We start from the raw sequence: 17,207 nt of genomic DNA on the forward strand, positions 1-17,207 counted from the left end.
GCCATCGCCAACAGCCGCTCACTAATGAGCTACAGACCTTGGCCAGTACCTATTTGGGCTAAGACAGCTAATCGCTCCGTGGTTCCGAAGAACAAGGATCAGGAAGGATTTCAACGCGATGGGACTGGCATCAACTGACTGCCCTGGACTATCTATTTGTGGAAGTATACCCGTGAGACGAAGCTGGCGGTGGCTCGGCAAATTTCGGGGGCCGGCGCTTGGATGCGCTGATGAAGCGAATGTCTTGTGATAGAACTGTGCCACTGTGATGAAGTGGTACAGTTCTTGTTGGTTGGTCTTGGGTGAGGCTGATGAAGTTACCTATGGACATGGCTGTAGAGGTATATACTGGAAACTTAGACGTGCAACTCAACCATCAGGAGCTCTGCGAGAACAAGCGGACGGAACACCGTACCAGTCGAATCACACACTCAGCCATGTCTCGCAACACACTAGCCGGCTTCATTCACTCCATTCTTTCCTATCTCTTTCAGCTTCGCAATCACTCCTGGCCATGGTCAACAGCTCAGAGCGAAAGCTACGTAAAGGCAAAATCTCCATTGCCAGCTCCTATTGCGTTCCAGAACGTGTCCCTCGGGAAAGGATCCGCTAGCGAGCATCTAGACCGAAATGCAGAGTACTGGTGGGATTCATCCGGATATGCCTTGTCGGTTCTACTTGAGAGGGCAGGGTACACAGACCATGCACAACACAAATTGCTCGACTTTTTCTTGACCGTCATCCCAAGTCTGGGTCCTAGGCTATCATCTACGAGTCCCCCACGATGGAAAAGCTTCATGACAGACAATCACGTCCCCATCGAGCTGAGTTGGGACTGGCGAACGGACGGCGAGCCCCCCAAGATTCGATTCTCAATAGAACCGGTGGGAGTCCACGCAGGAACGCACCTCGACCCGCGCAATCAGTATGCTTCTGCCCAACTCCGGGAGACGGTGGCGCGGGTTCTACCAAATACGGATATGGAGTGGCTGGACCACTTCCAGTCACAGCTCAACGGCAAGGCTGTCAAGGACATGGCCGAGACAGTAGAGGGACACATGTCAAAAGAGTTCTATGCCTTTGACCTCAACGGCAATGGCAGCATCATGGCCAAGGCGTACTTTTTCCCCGGGTTCAAGGCGAGAGCAACGGAGAAGAGCAATTTTGATATCATCAGGTCAACTATCAGCACAGCGCCCGGCTGCTCACCAGACAAGTTGGAAGCCTTGGCTTGTTTCCAGTCGTATGTGCGTGATCCGTCGACGCCACATCTCGAGATGGACATGCTGGCCATCGACCTGGTCGGCCCGGTGGAATCTCGCTTCAAGATATATTTCCGCATCAGGGACACGAGCTTTGCGTCCATCAGGAACACAATGACCCTTGGAGGCCGTGTACAGACGCCGGAGATCGACCAAGGTCTGGGGGATCTTCGTCGACTGTACTGCACACTGGTGGGAGCCGGCCAGGGTCAAAGGCAGATGCAGATGATTGACGAGAACGTCCACACCCAAGACAAGGACCACCGCACAGCTGGAATACTCTACAATGTCGAGTTCAAGTACGGGAGCAGGAGTCCCAAGGTCAAGGTATACCTGCCTGTGAGGCATTTTGCGCTCAGCGAGGAAGGGATAATTTCCACGCTTGACGAACACTTCCAGCAGACGCAACGCTCATGTAGCTGGAGGACAAATATGCGCAACTACAGGGAGGCGCTCAGGACAGTATTGTAAGCGCTTCCTGCCAACCTTGCCATGAAGAGTCGTCTGGACACATTTAACTGACATTTTTCCAGCTCCGCGGACACGCTGAGGGCGCATGATGGATTGCAGACATATCTCGGCTGCTCTGTTAAAGGCAGAGCTGGGCTGCGGCTGGTGTCGTACATCAACCCTGGGGCGTCGCAGGGCACGGGAGGATGCGGTTGTGGCGAGCCCTAGCCGTGACAGGCAAACGGGCAAGCGGGCAAGACATTAGTGTAGGATTCACTCAGCTCGGGCGGGTCTCCGGAGTAGCGCTCGGCGAACAGGGGCAGAGGGGCTTCCGATCCTGCTGAGAGGCTTGGCAGTGCCACACCCGCAACGGGAATCCTCCACGGGGGTCCTCGGGCTCTGGCTGGCTGGTGGAGCAGGGGCCATGTTGGGCCCACGGTGTTCAATACTAGTGTATGTACTATATAGTAGTAGATCTCCTACCCGGCTCGGTACTCAAGTACCTACTCAATCAAGCAGGTAGTTCGCAGCCATCGAAACGCCCAGAGTCGACAATGTTACATGTGTATTAGGAGCCGGAATCCGGACCCATCAACAATTGCTGACTGCATGTGGCCGAGTGGGGGATCAGCATGCGTGTCCCACAGTAAGCCACTCATGGTCATTTTACACTACTATGTAGTACTTGGGGGCAGGACCTGGGACAAGGATTAAAAGTTAAATGTCAGCACGGCAGCTAGGCAGCCAGGCAGCCTTATATTGTGGTCACCAAAACAACGGAAGCCACCAATAAGTGGTATTAGCACTTGAGCTGAGAACCCGGCAGCCCTGGGTTGGCAGGTTGGATGCAAGCATCATTCGACTTCACGACACAGCTTGAGCGTTGCATCAAGAGAAGAGACCGACGACCCCGGCTGATGGGCTGACAGCATGTTCCAGGCCTCCAAGCAGTTGAGCCCACCGCTGCGCCTTCAGGGTGCACGCGAAGGATTCTGTCTAGTGGCAAGTCTGCGTTGCAATGGAAAGAAACCCCCATCACCAACGCCGGCTCCCTTGAGATATCATTGGCCATCCTCAGACATCATTTGACTATCATTGCTCGGCTGCCTACTGAAGTAGGCAAAGATATCATCAATCACACTTCATGCCTATGTAACCGGACAGCAACCAGCATTTGAACCCTGCCAACACGCCCATCGGTTCCCATCGGGTCCACTTCGGACGTGCACAGTGGTCCTTCACGGACATCTCCACCATGTGTGCAACAATAGCTTTTAAATACATACATCCAACACTCACACCGGCCAGACTAGGCTGACTAGCAGACTAGGCGCTTCCTTCCCGCAGTTTTAGCGCCAGGCAGCATCCATGCAACCAAGGATCTCCGATCCTTGTGGCCGGCCTCCAAGCGCGCTTGCACAGTATTACCCAGCACTACATAGTACTTTTTCGCGGGCTTCGGCGTCTGCTTGACCTCCCCTGCGTCCCTGCCAGCTGCCTAGACAATCGCCCATGCAACGATTCTTCTGGGCTGACCAAAGCTACTTTTTTTTTTTTTCCCACATGGATCGGGTGGTGCAAGTTCCATCCGTCGGGGTGATAGGCGGATAGATGCACCCCATCGGCGCCGTGATAGTCCACTCCTGCTTGGATTCTCAAGTGCTGACCACGCCCGTCCTAGCATATACCTGAGGGTGGGTACCTTTTGGTTTATTTTCCTTCAGTTGTGTCTGTTAGCTTCGCAGTCGTGTCTTCTGGTCTGTCTGCTGAAAACTTGGTGACTATTCCCGGGCACACACATCTTTCAGAAACTCAGCTTGCTGTGGCTACCAGGCTGTAGTCGTCACATACTGTATCAAATCCTGATCGGGAGCACTACACAGTAAACATGTCTGAAGTGGAGCAGTTCCCCCCTGGTTATCTGGAGGAGGACAACGGTCCACGAGTCATTGCGGCATGCACTGTCATTTTGGTCATAACCACGATCTTGTTCCCCCTCCGCTTCTATGCACGAAGCCTGACACCTGGCCAAAGATCATGGGACGATCATCTCCTCATACCAGCCTATCTTCTCCTCCTCGGCCTGATAGCAAGTGTATATGGTAAGCCAGAACCTCCCCTTCCCATACCTACGGTTTCCAGCAGACTCAAGCGCCATTGTCTGGGGCTCTTGCTGACCTTCACCAGCCGAGGTCGTGCAGGCCGGCCTCGGCAGGCATGCGGCGGCGGTGATGATGGAGGACCCCAGCGGTGGCATGATAAGCCTCTACCTCAAGCTGCTCTACATCCTGGATTGGTTCTACGTGCCGTCCAACATGCTGTCGCGCGTGTCGGTTGTATGCATGTACCTGCGCATCTTCACCGACAAGTGGGCCCGCATTGCCTGTTGGGCCGTCATGGCTTTCCTCGTCGCCAACGCAGTTGCTACCATCATCGCCGCCCAGCTCGAGTGCACGCCACTCGCTTATACCTGGGATAGAACCATTGTTGGCGGCACCTGCTTCGACCAGATCCTGTGGTACCAACTCTCCAACTTTCCCAACATCTTGGGGGACGTCATGATAGCCATCCTGCCCATCAAGACCGTTTGGACACTCAAGGCCTCGACAGCACGCAAGGCCGGGATTGCGACTGTATGCCTTACAGGCAGTATGTGAGTATCATCCTTCATCAACTACTCAGCAATGGGGTTCAATTTTGCTCATGTTTGATTACAGTGGAATGATAGCTTCCTGCGTCCGTGCCAGTGTGTTCTATTTGCAGGAAGACGTGATCAGGAATGACCCAACGTGTAAGTTTGCAGGCCGACACGTGTCTCCTAAGCAACCAGAGTGGAAAGCTGATCAAAATTAAAAGTCTGCGACGAGGCCTTCTCGTGGACAGTCATCGAGTGCGGCATGTACTTCTCGGCAGCCTGTCTTATCGGCATGCGTCCCCTATTTGCCAAGTTCCCGAACTTCCTCAAGACCCACTTCACCGCACCAAATGGCGATAACAGCGGGTGGAGGAGCACCTTTGGGCAACGCAAAACTGACAGGATGCGACTCCCGAGCCACGGAAGGAAGAGCCACTACTCGAGCATGGAGGGCGGCCAGGAGGATGCTGAGAGGGGTCTACGGCATCTGAGCGTGGACGAGAATGCCTCGCATTCGGAGGGAGGCATCCCACTGCCCGGGTACCATGTGCGGGACCCATACGCTGAGTTCGAAAGCGACAGGAGCGAGATACGCATCGAGACCGATATCGAGGTGAGACACGATAAGGGCAATTGGTTGTACAGAGGAAATGCTGGTGACCATGCGCAGGAGTATGTGTATAGCGTGCCTGTACGTGCAAACTAGGCAACTTGTCAGGATGAGGGCACTGTGGGTATTTTCCCTGCAGTCATCGGTGACTCTTTGAGGTTTGGGCTCGTGGACGACCAGTCGATATCTGAGCATGAAATTTATGTCAAGTTCGCACATGCATGTGTACATATGTATATAAAAACAAATAGTTTCCGTCGTATGTTCAGTCATGATAACCATCTTTGCGAATTAATTCCTATGATTGATTCGAAAGACAAAATCGGATAGACGGCTGTCTTTTTTTTCTACTTTTTATATATGTGAATCTTCCCTTTTGAAGAAGAAGAAATAGAAGTGAGTAAGGACGGCGGACATATACGAAGCCCACTGTGAAGGTTACTAATTAGTTGAGCAAGCAATGTCTTCATCTAATTCCATATGCACCTCTTGTCTACTAAATCTTCGACGCCGCTTCGATAGCCCCCTTGTGATCTTCTCCCTTGCCGGCAGACAACTTGGCCTGACGGTGTAACTGTCTCGGAGGCATACTGCCACTCTTGTTAATGGCCTGGCATCTCTTCCACCGGCTGTTTGGCCACCCCTCGTCATCGTTTTGCTTGATGTAGTAGCCCAAGTCCGCCGTAGGATCCCATTCCGTCTGCGATATACCATTTCCTAGGAAACTAAACCTGTTTCTAGTATATTTCATCTCCCAATCGTCCCAGCGTACCTCCCGCATCGCCTCGAGGTAGTGTAGAGTGCTCCCGGGCCAGGTTGTCGGCACACGGCCCCCAATACTGTGATTGTTGTGGGAATTCCGGCAATTATCTGTCCAGACCGCCTTGTCATTCATGAAATCCGCAACGTGAGCTTTGAACTCAGCGCAGACATCCGTCTTGACATGGAAACTGTTCAGCGCGGGTTCCGTCTGGTAGCGGTCGATAAACGAGCAGATATAATCGGCTTGAGCCTCGATAGCAATGAGGGTTGGACCGTTTGAGACGGGGGTGTAGGGCCCCAGCACTGGAGCATTTTCAGCTTCATACACTTCAACGTGAGCAGGTACAAAGGTCCGCTACTTACTGGTAAAAGTATTCGGGAACTCCGAGATGCCAACGCCCATGTATCCCATGATGGATTGAGCCCATTCGGTTTGCAGATTCCGGCCCGATGGCCCGTATATCGGATACCGAGATATGTAAGAAGTGTCAAAGCCAGTGGCGCAAATAGCAACATCGCCATCATGGCTGGAGCCGGTGTCGGTTATCACGCCAGTCTTGGTAAATCGCTGGATGCCGCTGTATACAACCTTGACGTTCTTTTCCTTCAAGGTCTTATGATTTGTATTAGATGGATGTTCAAGAGGGAATTGTTGGGGATTCACTTACTCGCAAGTACTTAAAACCAGACGGGATGACCCGCTTGCAGCCCACAGCAAACTTGGGTATCAGCTGATCCTCTGTAGCGAGATCGCCAACTGCTTTCTTCATTTCGACCTCGAGCAGATCCTTGCACTGTCTCTGCAGGACTGAGCCGCGGAGGTAGATGCTGAATATGCTGTTCATGGTTCTTTCATTCTCCTGCCGCAGCTTCATCACTGTCTGCGGTTCTCGCTTGAACTTCTCGATCTCCTCTGGGCTGAATTGCCCTGCCTCTGTGGAGATATCTGGCAGTACCCACGTAGGAGACCTGACAAAGACTGTCACGCTCTTGACAATGGGCTGGATCGCAGGCAAAATCTGCACTCCAGATGACCCGGCTCCGATGAGTAACACCTCCTTTCCAGCCAGTTGTATGTTCGTGTCATAGTCGGCGCTGTGAGTTTTGAGACCCTCAAAGTCATCAATTCCTGGGACCTTGGGCCAAGCTGGTTTGTTCAGATACCCGGTAGCGTGAACGAGAACGTGGCACCAGTCCTTGAACACTTCACCCGTGACCAGGTTCCTTGTCACAACCTCCCACCGTCCTTGAGTCTTGTCCTCTTTCCACGTTGTTTCCTCCACACAGTGAGACATCTTCAGATATTTCCCAAGACCAAACTTACTCACAAACCCCTGGAAATATGACTGAATCTCGCTCGAGCTTGCGTAGACCGAGGAGAAATCGGCCTTGGGCTCGAAAGAATAGACATAGTTGTGAGATGGAACATCACAGGCGCAGCCTGGGTACCTGTTCTCAAACCAGGTGCCTCCGACACCATGGTTCTTTTCATATATCTTTTCAGGACAAGCAGCTTCAGTATCACTTGGCTGATCGCTCCAGGCAGTCAAAGGGAGGTAAGGGCTCTCTTACAGTCAGGGAGTAATTTCGGAAACACTTTTGCAGTTTGTAGGCAAGACATAAGCCAGAGGCACCGGCTCCCACGCAGATGACCTTGACGTATCGTTCATTGTAGATCGCCTCTTCTCGTGGAGGATCCATGGCTGTTCAAGGGTCGGCACGCTTTTTCCCGGCTTGAATTGATGAGAAGAATATTTGGGAGATCAATCAATCCAGTGAGGATCCAAAAGCCCAAGGGCACGCATTTTGGGTGCTATTAAGACCTGGCAGAGAATAAGACCTGGCCTTAGAATGTCTGCCTGGGTGGAGCGTGATGCGATAGGTACACACGGTGTGTATGCAGAGAATCAATCCTTCGGCGTTGGCCCCCACCTAGTCTCCACTCGTGATGGCGCAGCGAGAGACAGCCCGATGTTACCCAACTAAGTGCGTGTTGGTGACACAGTGATTCTGATCAGGACAGCTGAACGCACATGCTTTGCCGGCCTTATTACTGCGCCGCAGGATGCGACGGCAGCCTGCTGTGCTAGATGCTCAACAGTTGCAAGCGCCAAGGGTTCCACCAATTGAAGTACCTGGGTACTTAAGTAGTGAGTACAGTGCAGCGCAAAGCAGGACTTTGGCCAGGGGCGATCGGGCTCCCAGCCCAAGCCTCGGAAGGGATAGACCTGGGTCAACGTCTGTAACTAAGCAGTTTGTGGATTAACAGGTCAATGTTTCACCCATTGAATACCTAGGTACTTGCTCATGTTGTACTTCTGATCGTACCGCCCACTAATAAACGAAAAGTACTAAAGACACATATCTTTCGCGAAAAAGCCGCGCATGTCCAACAATAAGCCGAATAACTATTTGCCCAGTTATCAACCTCCATCACCGACCAGCAAGTACACACCTCCTGGTCGTCTTGTCATTTTATTCCCCCTCTCTTGAACCCTCATTTCGTGGGCAGCACTACTCTTCAGTCTGCAAAGATGGCGGCAACATTTCTCATCACCGGAGCCAGCGGCTTGATTGGATTCCGCATCCTCCTCACTGCACTTGCCTCTGGCCACAACGTGCGCTACACCGTTCGATCTGAAGAGAAGGCCAAGGTGGTCTCCGAGAACCCTGCCGTCAAGAAACTTGGCGCAGGTGACCGTCTGGTGCCCCTTGTCATCCCGGACCTCGCCGTTGATGGTGCTTTGGACAGTGCTGTGCAGGGAGTGACACACATCATCCATGTCGGCTCGCCCGTGCCGGTACCAACCTTTGACCCTGTTACTCAGATCTATGAGCCTACGTGAGTACAGACAGACCAACCCATTGCCGTCCACTTTGCAGACTTTCAGTCAAAACCAGAACACGAGCACTAACTTTCATCAGTGTCCGGATGTCGGCGGGCATACTACAGTCTGCCCTCAAGTCACCCAGCGTACGCCGCGTTGTCATCACCTCATCCATTGTTGCCAACCTCAGTAAGCATGACACTTGTGCGGATTCGTCTAGTCTTCTGGCAGATTCTGGAACGGAATACCTGGGAGCACATAGCATTCAATTAACATATACTAGACCCTTCGCCAGAGGCATCGGCAGCGGTTGCATCTGCCTCAACACGTGTACCGCCGCCAAGCCCGGTCCCCAAGACGTTTGACAATGTCATGGAGGCCTATGTAGTCGGCAAGCTGGTTGAGATGCGAGACACGGACAATTTCGCCAAGGACCAGGCCAAGAGTCCACACTTCACCATCTCGCATGTTGTACCTGGCTATGTGTTTGGTCGCAACGAGCTCGCGCTTGATACCGGCATGATGCAGACCCAAAATAGCTCCAACAACTTCCTGATGGTTGGCCTCCTGGGTGGCGAGCTGCCATTTCCTATCCACGGCGGCTTCGCCCATATTGACGATGTGGCCGAGATCCACGTACGTGTGGCTCTTGATGAGGCATATGCTGGCAAGGATGTTGGCATTGCAACAAAGGTGGACTATGCCACTATTTTCGACCAGATCAAGGATAAGTACCCTGAGGCTGTGAAGTCAGGGATATTCAAGAAGGGAGTAGTTCCTACACTGCCAGTCGAGTATGACTCGAGTGATGCGAAGGGTATCCTAGGCGAGTTGAAGAGCTTTGAGGCTGCCGTGTCGGATGTGGCTGCTCAATACCTGGAACTGCTGGAGAAGAAATGATGGCCAGGTTGGCCTGAGGGTAGATTGGCGGGGAGCACACGAGGCCAGATCGTGACACAACGCACCCTATGAAATGAGATATGCAGCTCGTAAACTGGAAGACTACCATTAAAAACCAATTGATTGCCTTCAATGCTCACTTGGGAAAGTGCATACATGGTTTTGTGCACCAAGTCAGCTCTCGGAGTGAACTCCCAAGTAACAGCAGCCTTGGAATTTATGCATCATACTGAGCAGAACACTTCCAGTTTGTAGATAATGCTTACAATTTCATGTCGATACCAAAGTCGCCAGAGAGTTCAGACCAAGGTCGTAGTCCCAGCACAGCAAGACATCGGCCTTGGAACAATTTCCGTTCTCATAAATAATCCCTGGTGGCCTCACTCTGTGTCCGTTCACAACACACTCATCCATCAAAATAGGGTATGCAGTCACTTTGGCCCCCTGGGAGAATGATGGAAAGATTGTTTATTTCAGCTACGGAATGAGTGCTGCATTCACAGAATGTCTTTTTGCGGGCGCGTCGAGCAGCTGCCCTCTTCCATCTCAGATTTCACTGAGCAGATGGCTAGAACCAGCTGCAAGGGCCACGCGTAATCGACCATGTACTGCGGACTGAAAATTTGAAGTTGACTAGACTACTCAAGTATCTAGTCATGATGTGACATGCACGACTTTAGGAGCGAGGGAACTGCTAGTAAATGAGGGACGGTGAGGATAACATGATTATTCCGGCAGTGAACATTTGAAGCACAGGATTTAGAGTATAGCCGGGCATAGTGAGGATGGGCTGATGATGATAGCTGGCCTGGCCACATATAGAGCTGCTTGTGAAGTGAAGTTATTCAGGGTGAGGCAAATGGTTGTCGGGTGGTAAAGGTAAAGCAAGCCTCATTTGATCTTGGCGGCTAAGGATTGGTGTCGGTTGGCTAGTGGAGGAACCAGGCGGCAGGACGGGATCTGACAGAATGGAGTACGGCTATTAGCCCTGCCGGCACTTGGGAGCAGCCCGTGTGGGAGCCCGTGTGTCTGGGTCTTGCAAGGCACGCTCCTTCCCGCCCCTCCACCGCACCCAATCAATTCGGGCGCCCGGGACGACCCTGACGGGCTTGACGTGTCATGAACATGAAAACCTCAGGACCACCAGCAGCGCTCTGGAGGGCTGCGCTGCACGGCCCAAACCCTCGCGCCCTAGCAGCCCAACCTAAAAAGGCCCCCGTACCCGTGGCACCCGCGAGACCCCTTAGCTTGTTCGGCTATAAGCTTCGCGCTAGGCCCCGGCGCCAGAACCTCTCCGTCGTTCCTGTCTCTGCGTCGCCGTCCTCGCCCGCGCCCAAAGGTCGGTGTCAAGGGCAGTCACTGCACTTCCACCGCCTCGACATCACCTCGCTGACACGCAACAGGACGCCCCCCAAAGTCCAAGATGAGGATCGGGTGCTTGCAGTTCGCTCCCCAGGTCGGCGACGTCGACGGCAACCTGAGTCGAGCCGATGCCGTCCTCTCCAGGGCCGACCCCGACGAGCTGGACAGCCTGGACCTGCTCGTCGTCCCGGAGATGGCTTTCAGTGGTGGGTCCCAGCATCACTTTCTCACAGTCGCTTCAAGTCCTGCGGCCCTGTCCCGCCGGGGCACCAGTCTGACCACCAGTCTGACCACAACCGCACAGGATACAACTTCACCTCACTCGGCCACATCTCCCCCTTCCTGGAGTATGCAGGCACCGGCATCAGCTCACTGTGGGCACGATCACGAGCCCTCAAACACAACTGCCATGTCGTTGCCGGCTTCCCAGAGCAGGTCGATGTCTCCGACAGGTGGCCCACCTCGCCCGAGTACTACAACTCCGCCATCATCGTCTCCAATGAAGGCGAGATGATAGGCACCTACAGGAAGCACTTCCTGTATATGATCGACGAGACTTGGGCCTTGGAAGGGCCCGGATTTGGCAAGGACTACATCCCTGGCCTTGGCCAGACCGCAATGGGCATATGTGAGTGCTCATACCATACTCTGCGTGGGAAACAAGGGAACTGACGCATCATCCCTAGGTATGGATATAAACCCTTATAAATTCGAAGCCCCGTGGCATACCTTTGAATTTGCCTTTCATGTTCTGGAAGTTCGAGCAAATTTGGTCATCCTGTCCATGGCATGGCTTACCAGAGAAGAAGCATCAACCTTTTGCGCAAAACCGGACGAGCCTGATATGTAAGTCATCGATCCAACTGACACCGTGATGAGGGCATCTCGACAAGCTCTCAGATTCTGACCTCGCGTCACAGGGAGACCTTGACTTACTGGGTGCAACGTATGGAGCCCATCATCCGCGCAGAGAACGACGAAGAGATCGTCTTCGTCTTTTGTAATAGATGCGGTATAGAGGGAGACACGGTGTATGCAGGAACGAGCACCGTCATCTCCATCAAGCAAGGAGAATGCCGTGTCCATGGCTTGCTCCCGAGGGGCCGGGAGAGCCTCCTCGTTGTCGACACCGACACTCCACCCCTTGGCAAACTCATCAGCCGCGCAGATGCGGACGCTGAATCAGACTCACCCCTTGAGGATTCCTCGGTGCAAACGGCGTCCTAGGGTGGCATTCGTCGAACTGGGTCCCCTGACGAAAGATATGATCTCGATCCCATGTACCGCCGCAAGCATGCGCTATGGGAATCTGTGTCTCATACTCTGGATCGCATGCAAATTGTCGATACAAGATCTTGCAGCATCAGAATGGGCAGAAAAGTCAGAACCTTTCACGTTAGGCCTAACAGCCAAGGCCCTCTCATCTAATATGCATGTTACCTGTGAGTTGCCTGTCTCGTATCGACAGCTCTCTCTCACACCCTTGGATGTGTGATGGTTTTCGAGGTATTCATCCTACGGTACGGTTTCGCTGACTCAGTTTGGAAGGGATGTTTCTCGTTCGTACAGGTAGATACAAAGACGGCCAACAAGCCGTGACAATCATGGCCAGGGATGGAAACATCCTGCCCGTTCCTGAGGCACAGGTGACTGGACGAATGGTCCCGGGCTGGGTTGGCTATTCGCTTTGGGCCGCAGACCAACAACAAACAGCTGGTTCGCCGAGGCTTCACGAACGTCATTCCTGGAAAAGAAGCCGACACCGACGACCGAACCCAGTGGCGATGGACCGAAAAAGATGGATGCAGGAACTTGACCATGGTCATGAGTGTCTGGGCCGACAGGCGGCGGTTAGCATCACGGCCGCGCTTAAGCTGGGCAGACGGTATGCACGGCCGGGCGAATGCTGAGGAGTGGCAGAAATAAGGATATGCGTCGTACGAGGAGGATCTTGATGCAGCACAGAGAGTGGGCCGAGAATGTGTAGCTCGCTACAGCTTGTCTCTCGCCGACGCCAAATTCTTCGACCACGCCTGGACTGCATTGCTTACTGTGAGGCAAAGGAAGGTGCCCGCAAACTTGAGATTGCGTTGCAGAGCTTAGCGCTTCCTCGTGTCATTACCCACACTTCAATCCCAGGTCTTCAGACTGTCGATTCACAGCGCTGACAGAAACTGAAGGAAGGAGTCCCCCTCAGCCAGTCAGCGAGTATCGATACGCCAAGTCAGGCTCGAAGCACGGCAGAAGACAAGACCTGTTCTTTCCCCCACGATACAGCCAAAAGACCGAATCAACTGACCTCGTCACCCTGTCGGTGAGATCTGGTGATCCCCCGATGATTCGGCACGAGGACCTGCGTGAACATGGGTTTCACTAGCACTGCAAGCACCATCACTCCCCCAATGCGTCCCAATAGAACGGCGCTTCGAGGTTCACAACAAAGGAGTACATGCCATGCCAAAGGAGAAATGGTCACGCAGGGGGGATGCGTCGTGCCAGAACCGGCTGGTGCCGAGGCAGATTGATTGTCGCGACGTGCTTTGCGGGGGTAATCAAAGCCAACGCAGGAGAGAGGGTTGGTGCTGATGGATAATATTTTGGGGGCCGCTGTAAGTGGCTGGGATGGCAAGGGCCAACCCGCGGATAGCCCAATGAGATGTTGCAGATCTGCGAGATAACTGGGATTTCCTCTGGGGCTTAACTTCTTTGGGTAGGACAAGGTCATGGCTGGCGCTTGCGGCAGACGGCAAGAGGGTTGAGAATGCCCAATCACGGCCCAGGGGCCCCAGCCTCCCCCAACGAGGACCCGGAAGGATGTGAAGATGTGCAGGGGACCTTGCATCCGCATCGCATTGCGGCAGGTGATATTGAAGCTTCTTACTCCTCTGACTGGCCAATTCCTTGTGCCACACCCAAGCTTTTTACAGCACAATGGCCTGGTTCGGGGCCCTCGAGTGGCCGAGTGTTGGTAGCCCGAGGGGCAGAGGGGGGGAAAGGTGTGGCAGGCCGCGCCGAGGTCACGAACATCCGGGCCTCGCTGCCATTTGCAGAGCTGAAGGAGCCCGCCCAGGGGGCCGATGACACCTCAGCCCAATCGGTGGAACGTCGTCTTTGCTCACCCTGCATTCTCAAAGAGTGTGGAGCCCCTGCTGACTGGCATCCACTGCGGGAGTCTGTGTTTCTTGGGTCGGCCCTTGGTCTCCTCTCCACCGCGCGCGCCCGACTTTGCCTCGATGTCACACCAGATCACATTCCTAGATCGATTTTCCACCGCACCTCACCGTTAAATCACAGCACTCGCCTGTAACGCTGGCGCTAAAGTCTCTGACAATCACCAACATCCAGGAGAACCAACACCGTTTTCCCGGGTCCAGGAGGGCTCGGCAGAAGATTTAATATCGCTCGCCGCGCAGGGCGTCGGTGATCTGGACCCCGACCATCTCTCCGCGCTGAACAAGCGTCATGCTCACGGTCGCACCGCAGCGGAAGAATCCCATGTGGCGATAACGGCACCCAAGCTTTTGTGTCTCGCACGCCGCCTTTACTTATTCGGACCCCGCATTCTACCCTTGATTGCTTCTCTCATCGCGCACACACCCTCGCTACCACACACCAAGATCAACCACCAGGCAATATGAGGCCCGCGACGGCTAGGCTGGCCGTGAGTGCGGCGCTCGCCAGCTCGGCGGCTGCTCTACTCGTCACGCCGGACTCGCCGTGCGATACCCAGTGCGGCAATGTCCTCTCCGCGACCACCGGGTCGGACATGGAGTGCGACCAGAACAACTTGGGCAGCGCAGCAGGTACCGTGTTTAGAAACTGCATGAATTGCGAGCTCGGCAGCAAGTACTACAGTACCGAATTAAATCAGACCGATCAACAGTGGTTGTTATACAACTCCAGGTTCGCGGTCTCATACTGCGTGTTCGGTGACCCGGGCAATGAGGACATTGGCGACAGCCCGTGTGTCACATCGTGAGTAACATCCTATCGCCGCTTCGGAGGAACACACGGGTTAACATCAGCGTTCAGACGAGCTTGTGGTGTCCTCAAGAATGCCATCCAATTTGGCAATTTCAGCACAAATGTTGGGGCATACGACTACTGCCAACACTGGGACTTTAGCGAGCTCACGAACGGATGCGAGCAGTGTTTACGGGCCAGTGACGACGACCACCTGGCCAATATGATTGCGCTGCTCCAGGTTGGTTGCCACCAAAAGCCTGTCCCCGGCACGACCGTTGCCGTCGAAGGCGGCATATTCTCCACCACCTTGCTGCAGGAAGGGACTCCGACGCCGGACAGCAGCTGGGTCGACGACACCAACTCGGGCCCGCTCTCGCTCGGCGCAAAGGTCGGCATCGCCATCGGCGGCCTCTGCTTTGCCCTCGCTGTGGCCGGGTTCTGCATCGTGTGTAATGGTCGGCGGCGCCGTCGCGCCTACTTGCGCAAGCTCGAGATGCGGCAGAAGGATGCCGGGTGGCCGCACCCCGGTGGAGGTGGAGGAAGGGGAGGTGGCAATGGCAGCGGTGGGGTGCCGGCTCGCGGGCCGGACATGAACGAGACGCCGCTCAGCCAAAAGCCGCTGCGCGGGTGGGATGATTCGCCGCTGTCGGCGACGGCAACGGATACCAGCTACGGGCGCTACTTCTCCCCGTACTCGTCCCAGTACAACAGCCCCGTCAGCGCGGCCGGCACGCCTGCCATCATGGCGCAGCAGTGGCCGAGCTTCCACGACCACCTGTCGCCTCAGGACTACCACAACCCAGGCCACAGCTTCCCATCGTCCGCCCAAGAGAAGGCCATGCAGGACCAGCATGAGGCCGAAGCGGCTGCCGCCGGGCCGTCGAGTCAACAACCCATCCACATAGGAGTTGCGCTGGGTGGTGACGAGCCGAGCCTGCGGACGGAGCCGTCCAACCCTAGCTTTCGGGACCAGCGCGGGAACGGCAACTCGACCGAGGAGTACGAGCTGCACGAGGTGAGCAGCGCCGGGGGCAGCAGCGCCGGAGGCCCCAACGCGCCCACGATCGGGCACAGCGATAGCTTCAAGAACAGGTTGGCCAGGGGCAACGTCGCGCCGGTGCTGCAGCATCCTGGGTACGGGCGTTATAGTCCTGATAAGTTCCCACCCCCGCCGCCGCCAACACATGCTTAGGTTGGCGGTGCAGCCGGCTGGGAGGACAAGATTTGGACAGAGCCCGTGGTGGATACCATGGGGCCTTAATTGGTTTGATTTGCGGATGTTTCTTGTCTTGTTAGCCTGGAGTTTGGAGTCCAGTACCTAGTGTCTTTAGCAAATAATTAATTAAGCGTCAATACAATCAATCAAAGCATCACAAAGCTCACATCAATATCCCACAGACGACAACATGGTTCCCCACAAGAGGATACCACAAAGTAGGGATCTAAAAGGAGAGTGGTAGAACAATTTGTCACTAATAGCCATGGGGTTGTCAGCCTCGGCCCTCCTAATGGCAGCCTTAGCCATGCCTCAGCTAGTCACTACAGCAAACTAAAGTACCTTACTATATATAAAGAGACTAAATATCTACACTTATAAATATAAAGATATACTTAAGTCTATTAAATAGCTATTTATAAACTATTTATATTTTTTAATTCTATTATTAAATTAAAAATAAATAATTAAAGTTTTTTAAAAAAATAATATAATATATTTTTTAAAAATTAATTTAATTAAATTTATTATATATATTTTTTTTAATAAAATTATAGTTTATATTTATAATATTATTATTATATATTATTAAAAATATTTTATATATTAAATTATTAAATTATATTAATTTAAATTAATATTATTAATTTATTAAAAATTAAAATTATTATAAATTATAAATTATTTAATTTAATATTAATAAATATTATTATATAAAATATTAAATTAATTATATAATTTAAATAAATTAATAAAAAAATATTATTTTTAATTAAAAATATATATAAATTTTAATTTTATATAAATATATATTTATTTATTAACTTTAAAAATAAAGTTATTTAAAAATAATTATTTAATTTATTTTATTTTTATTAAATTAAAATATAATTTTTAAATAAAATAATTATTTTATTATTATAAATAATATTTAAATTTATAATTATAATAATTTTATTATAAATAAAAATAATTATTAATAATTAAATTTATAATTATAAAAATAAATTTTATTTTTTAAAATAATTAATATTTAAAATAATTAATATATTTTTAAAAAGTAATAAATTATATATTTAATTTAAAATATATTAAAATTTATAAAAATTTTAAATTTAAATTTAAAAGTTTTAATTTAATTAAATATTTATAAAAATAAAAATAATTATATTAAAAATAAAATAAAATTATAATAAAATAAAATTATTAATTAGAA

The 17,207-nt window shown here is 51.8% G+C and overlaps 6 protein-coding genes across 6 annotated transcripts; 5 read left to right on the forward strand and 1 right to left on the reverse strand.

Moving 5' to 3' along the window:
• The first annotated feature begins 83 nt into the window (after positions 1 to 83).
• KVR01_011124 (uncharacterized protein) lies at positions 84 to 2,245 on the forward strand. Its single transcript, XM_044782598.1, has 2 exons — positions 84 to 1,729; positions 1,796 to 2,245. Exons 1-2 carry the CDS (start codon positions 312 to 314, stop codon positions 1,938 to 1,940), a joined length of 1,563 nt encoding a protein of 520 aa, XP_044640271.1. The 5' UTR covers positions 84 to 311; the 3' UTR covers positions 1,941 to 2,245.
• Positions 2,246 to 3,600: 1,355 nt separating this feature from the next.
• Positions 3,601 to 5,053, forward strand: KVR01_010820 (uncharacterized protein; the record flags this gene model as incomplete). The annotated part of the gene is made up of 4 exons (XM_044791298.1): positions 3,601 to 3,814; positions 3,900 to 4,365; positions 4,430 to 4,503; positions 4,569 to 5,053. 4 exons carry the CDS (start codon positions 3,601 to 3,603, stop codon positions 5,051 to 5,053), a joined length of 1,239 nt encoding a protein of 412 aa, XP_044639967.1.
• A 400-nt stretch (positions 5,054 to 5,453) lies between these two features.
• On the reverse strand, positions 5,454 to 7,420 carry KVR01_010749 (uncharacterized protein; the record flags this gene model as incomplete). Its single annotated transcript, XM_044794033.1, has 4 exons — positions 5,454 to 6,022; positions 6,083 to 6,332; positions 6,388 to 7,215; positions 7,292 to 7,420. The coding sequence occupies 4 exons, from the start codon at positions 7,418 to 7,420 to the stop codon at positions 5,454 to 5,456; spliced, it is 1,776 nt and encodes a 591-aa protein (XP_044639896.1).
• Positions 7,421 to 7,839: 419 nt separating this feature from the next.
• KVR01_011100 (uncharacterized protein) lies at positions 7,840 to 9,585 on the forward strand. Its single transcript, XM_044790586.1, has 4 exons — positions 7,840 to 8,016; positions 8,069 to 8,561; positions 8,645 to 8,736; positions 8,831 to 9,585. The coding sequence occupies exons 2-4, from the start codon at positions 8,254 to 8,256 to the stop codon at positions 9,445 to 9,447; spliced, it is 1,017 nt and encodes a 338-aa protein (XP_044640247.1). The 5' UTR covers positions 7,840 to 8,016; positions 8,069 to 8,253; the 3' UTR covers positions 9,448 to 9,585.
• A 981-nt stretch (positions 9,586 to 10,566) lies between these two features.
• KVR01_010971 (amidase) lies at positions 10,567 to 12,408 on the forward strand (the record flags this gene model as incomplete). Its single annotated transcript, XM_044788205.1, has 6 exons — positions 10,567 to 10,786; positions 10,851 to 11,015; positions 11,114 to 11,437; positions 11,496 to 11,655; positions 11,730 to 11,838; positions 12,358 to 12,408. 6 exons carry the CDS (start codon positions 10,567 to 10,569, stop codon positions 12,406 to 12,408), a joined length of 1,029 nt encoding a protein of 342 aa, XP_044640118.1.
• Positions 12,409 to 14,443: 2,035 nt separating this feature from the next.
• KVR01_011044 (uncharacterized protein) lies at positions 14,444 to 15,967 on the forward strand (the record flags this gene model as incomplete). The annotated part of the gene is made up of 2 exons (XM_044784503.1): positions 14,444 to 14,784; positions 14,842 to 15,967. The coding sequence occupies 2 exons, from the start codon at positions 14,444 to 14,446 to the stop codon at positions 15,965 to 15,967; spliced, it is 1,467 nt and encodes a 488-aa protein (XP_044640191.1).
• Between the last annotated feature and the right edge of the window lie 1,240 nt (positions 15,968 to 17,207).

Source organism: Diaporthe batatas, assembly GCF_019321695.1.
Source record: "Diaporthe batatas strain CRI 302-4 chromosome Unknown Contig00014, whole genome shotgun sequence".
Taxonomy (NCBI): Eukaryota; Fungi; Ascomycota; class Sordariomycetes; order Diaporthales; family Diaporthaceae; genus Diaporthe; species Diaporthe batatas.

Coding starts and splice junctions, on each gene's coding strand:
- KVR01_011124 (XM_044782598.1), top strand. CDS start 312: ATGAAGTTACCTATGGACATGGCTGTAGAGGTATATACTGGAAACTTA. Junction 1,730..1,795: donor GAGGCGCTCAGGACAGTATT/GTAAGCGCTTCC, acceptor ACATTTTTCCAG/CTCCGCGGACACGCTGAGGG.
- KVR01_011100 (XM_044790586.1), top strand. CDS start 8,254: ATGGCGGCAACATTTCTCATCACCGGAGCCAGCGGCTTGATTGGATTC. Junction 8,562..8,644: donor ACTCAGATCTATGAGCCTAC/GTGAGTACAGAC, acceptor AACTTTCATCAG/TGTCCGGATGTCGGCGGGCA. Junction 8,737..8,830: donor ATCCATTGTTGCCAACCTCA/GTAAGCATGACA, acceptor AACATATACTAG/ACCCTTCGCCAGAGGCATCG.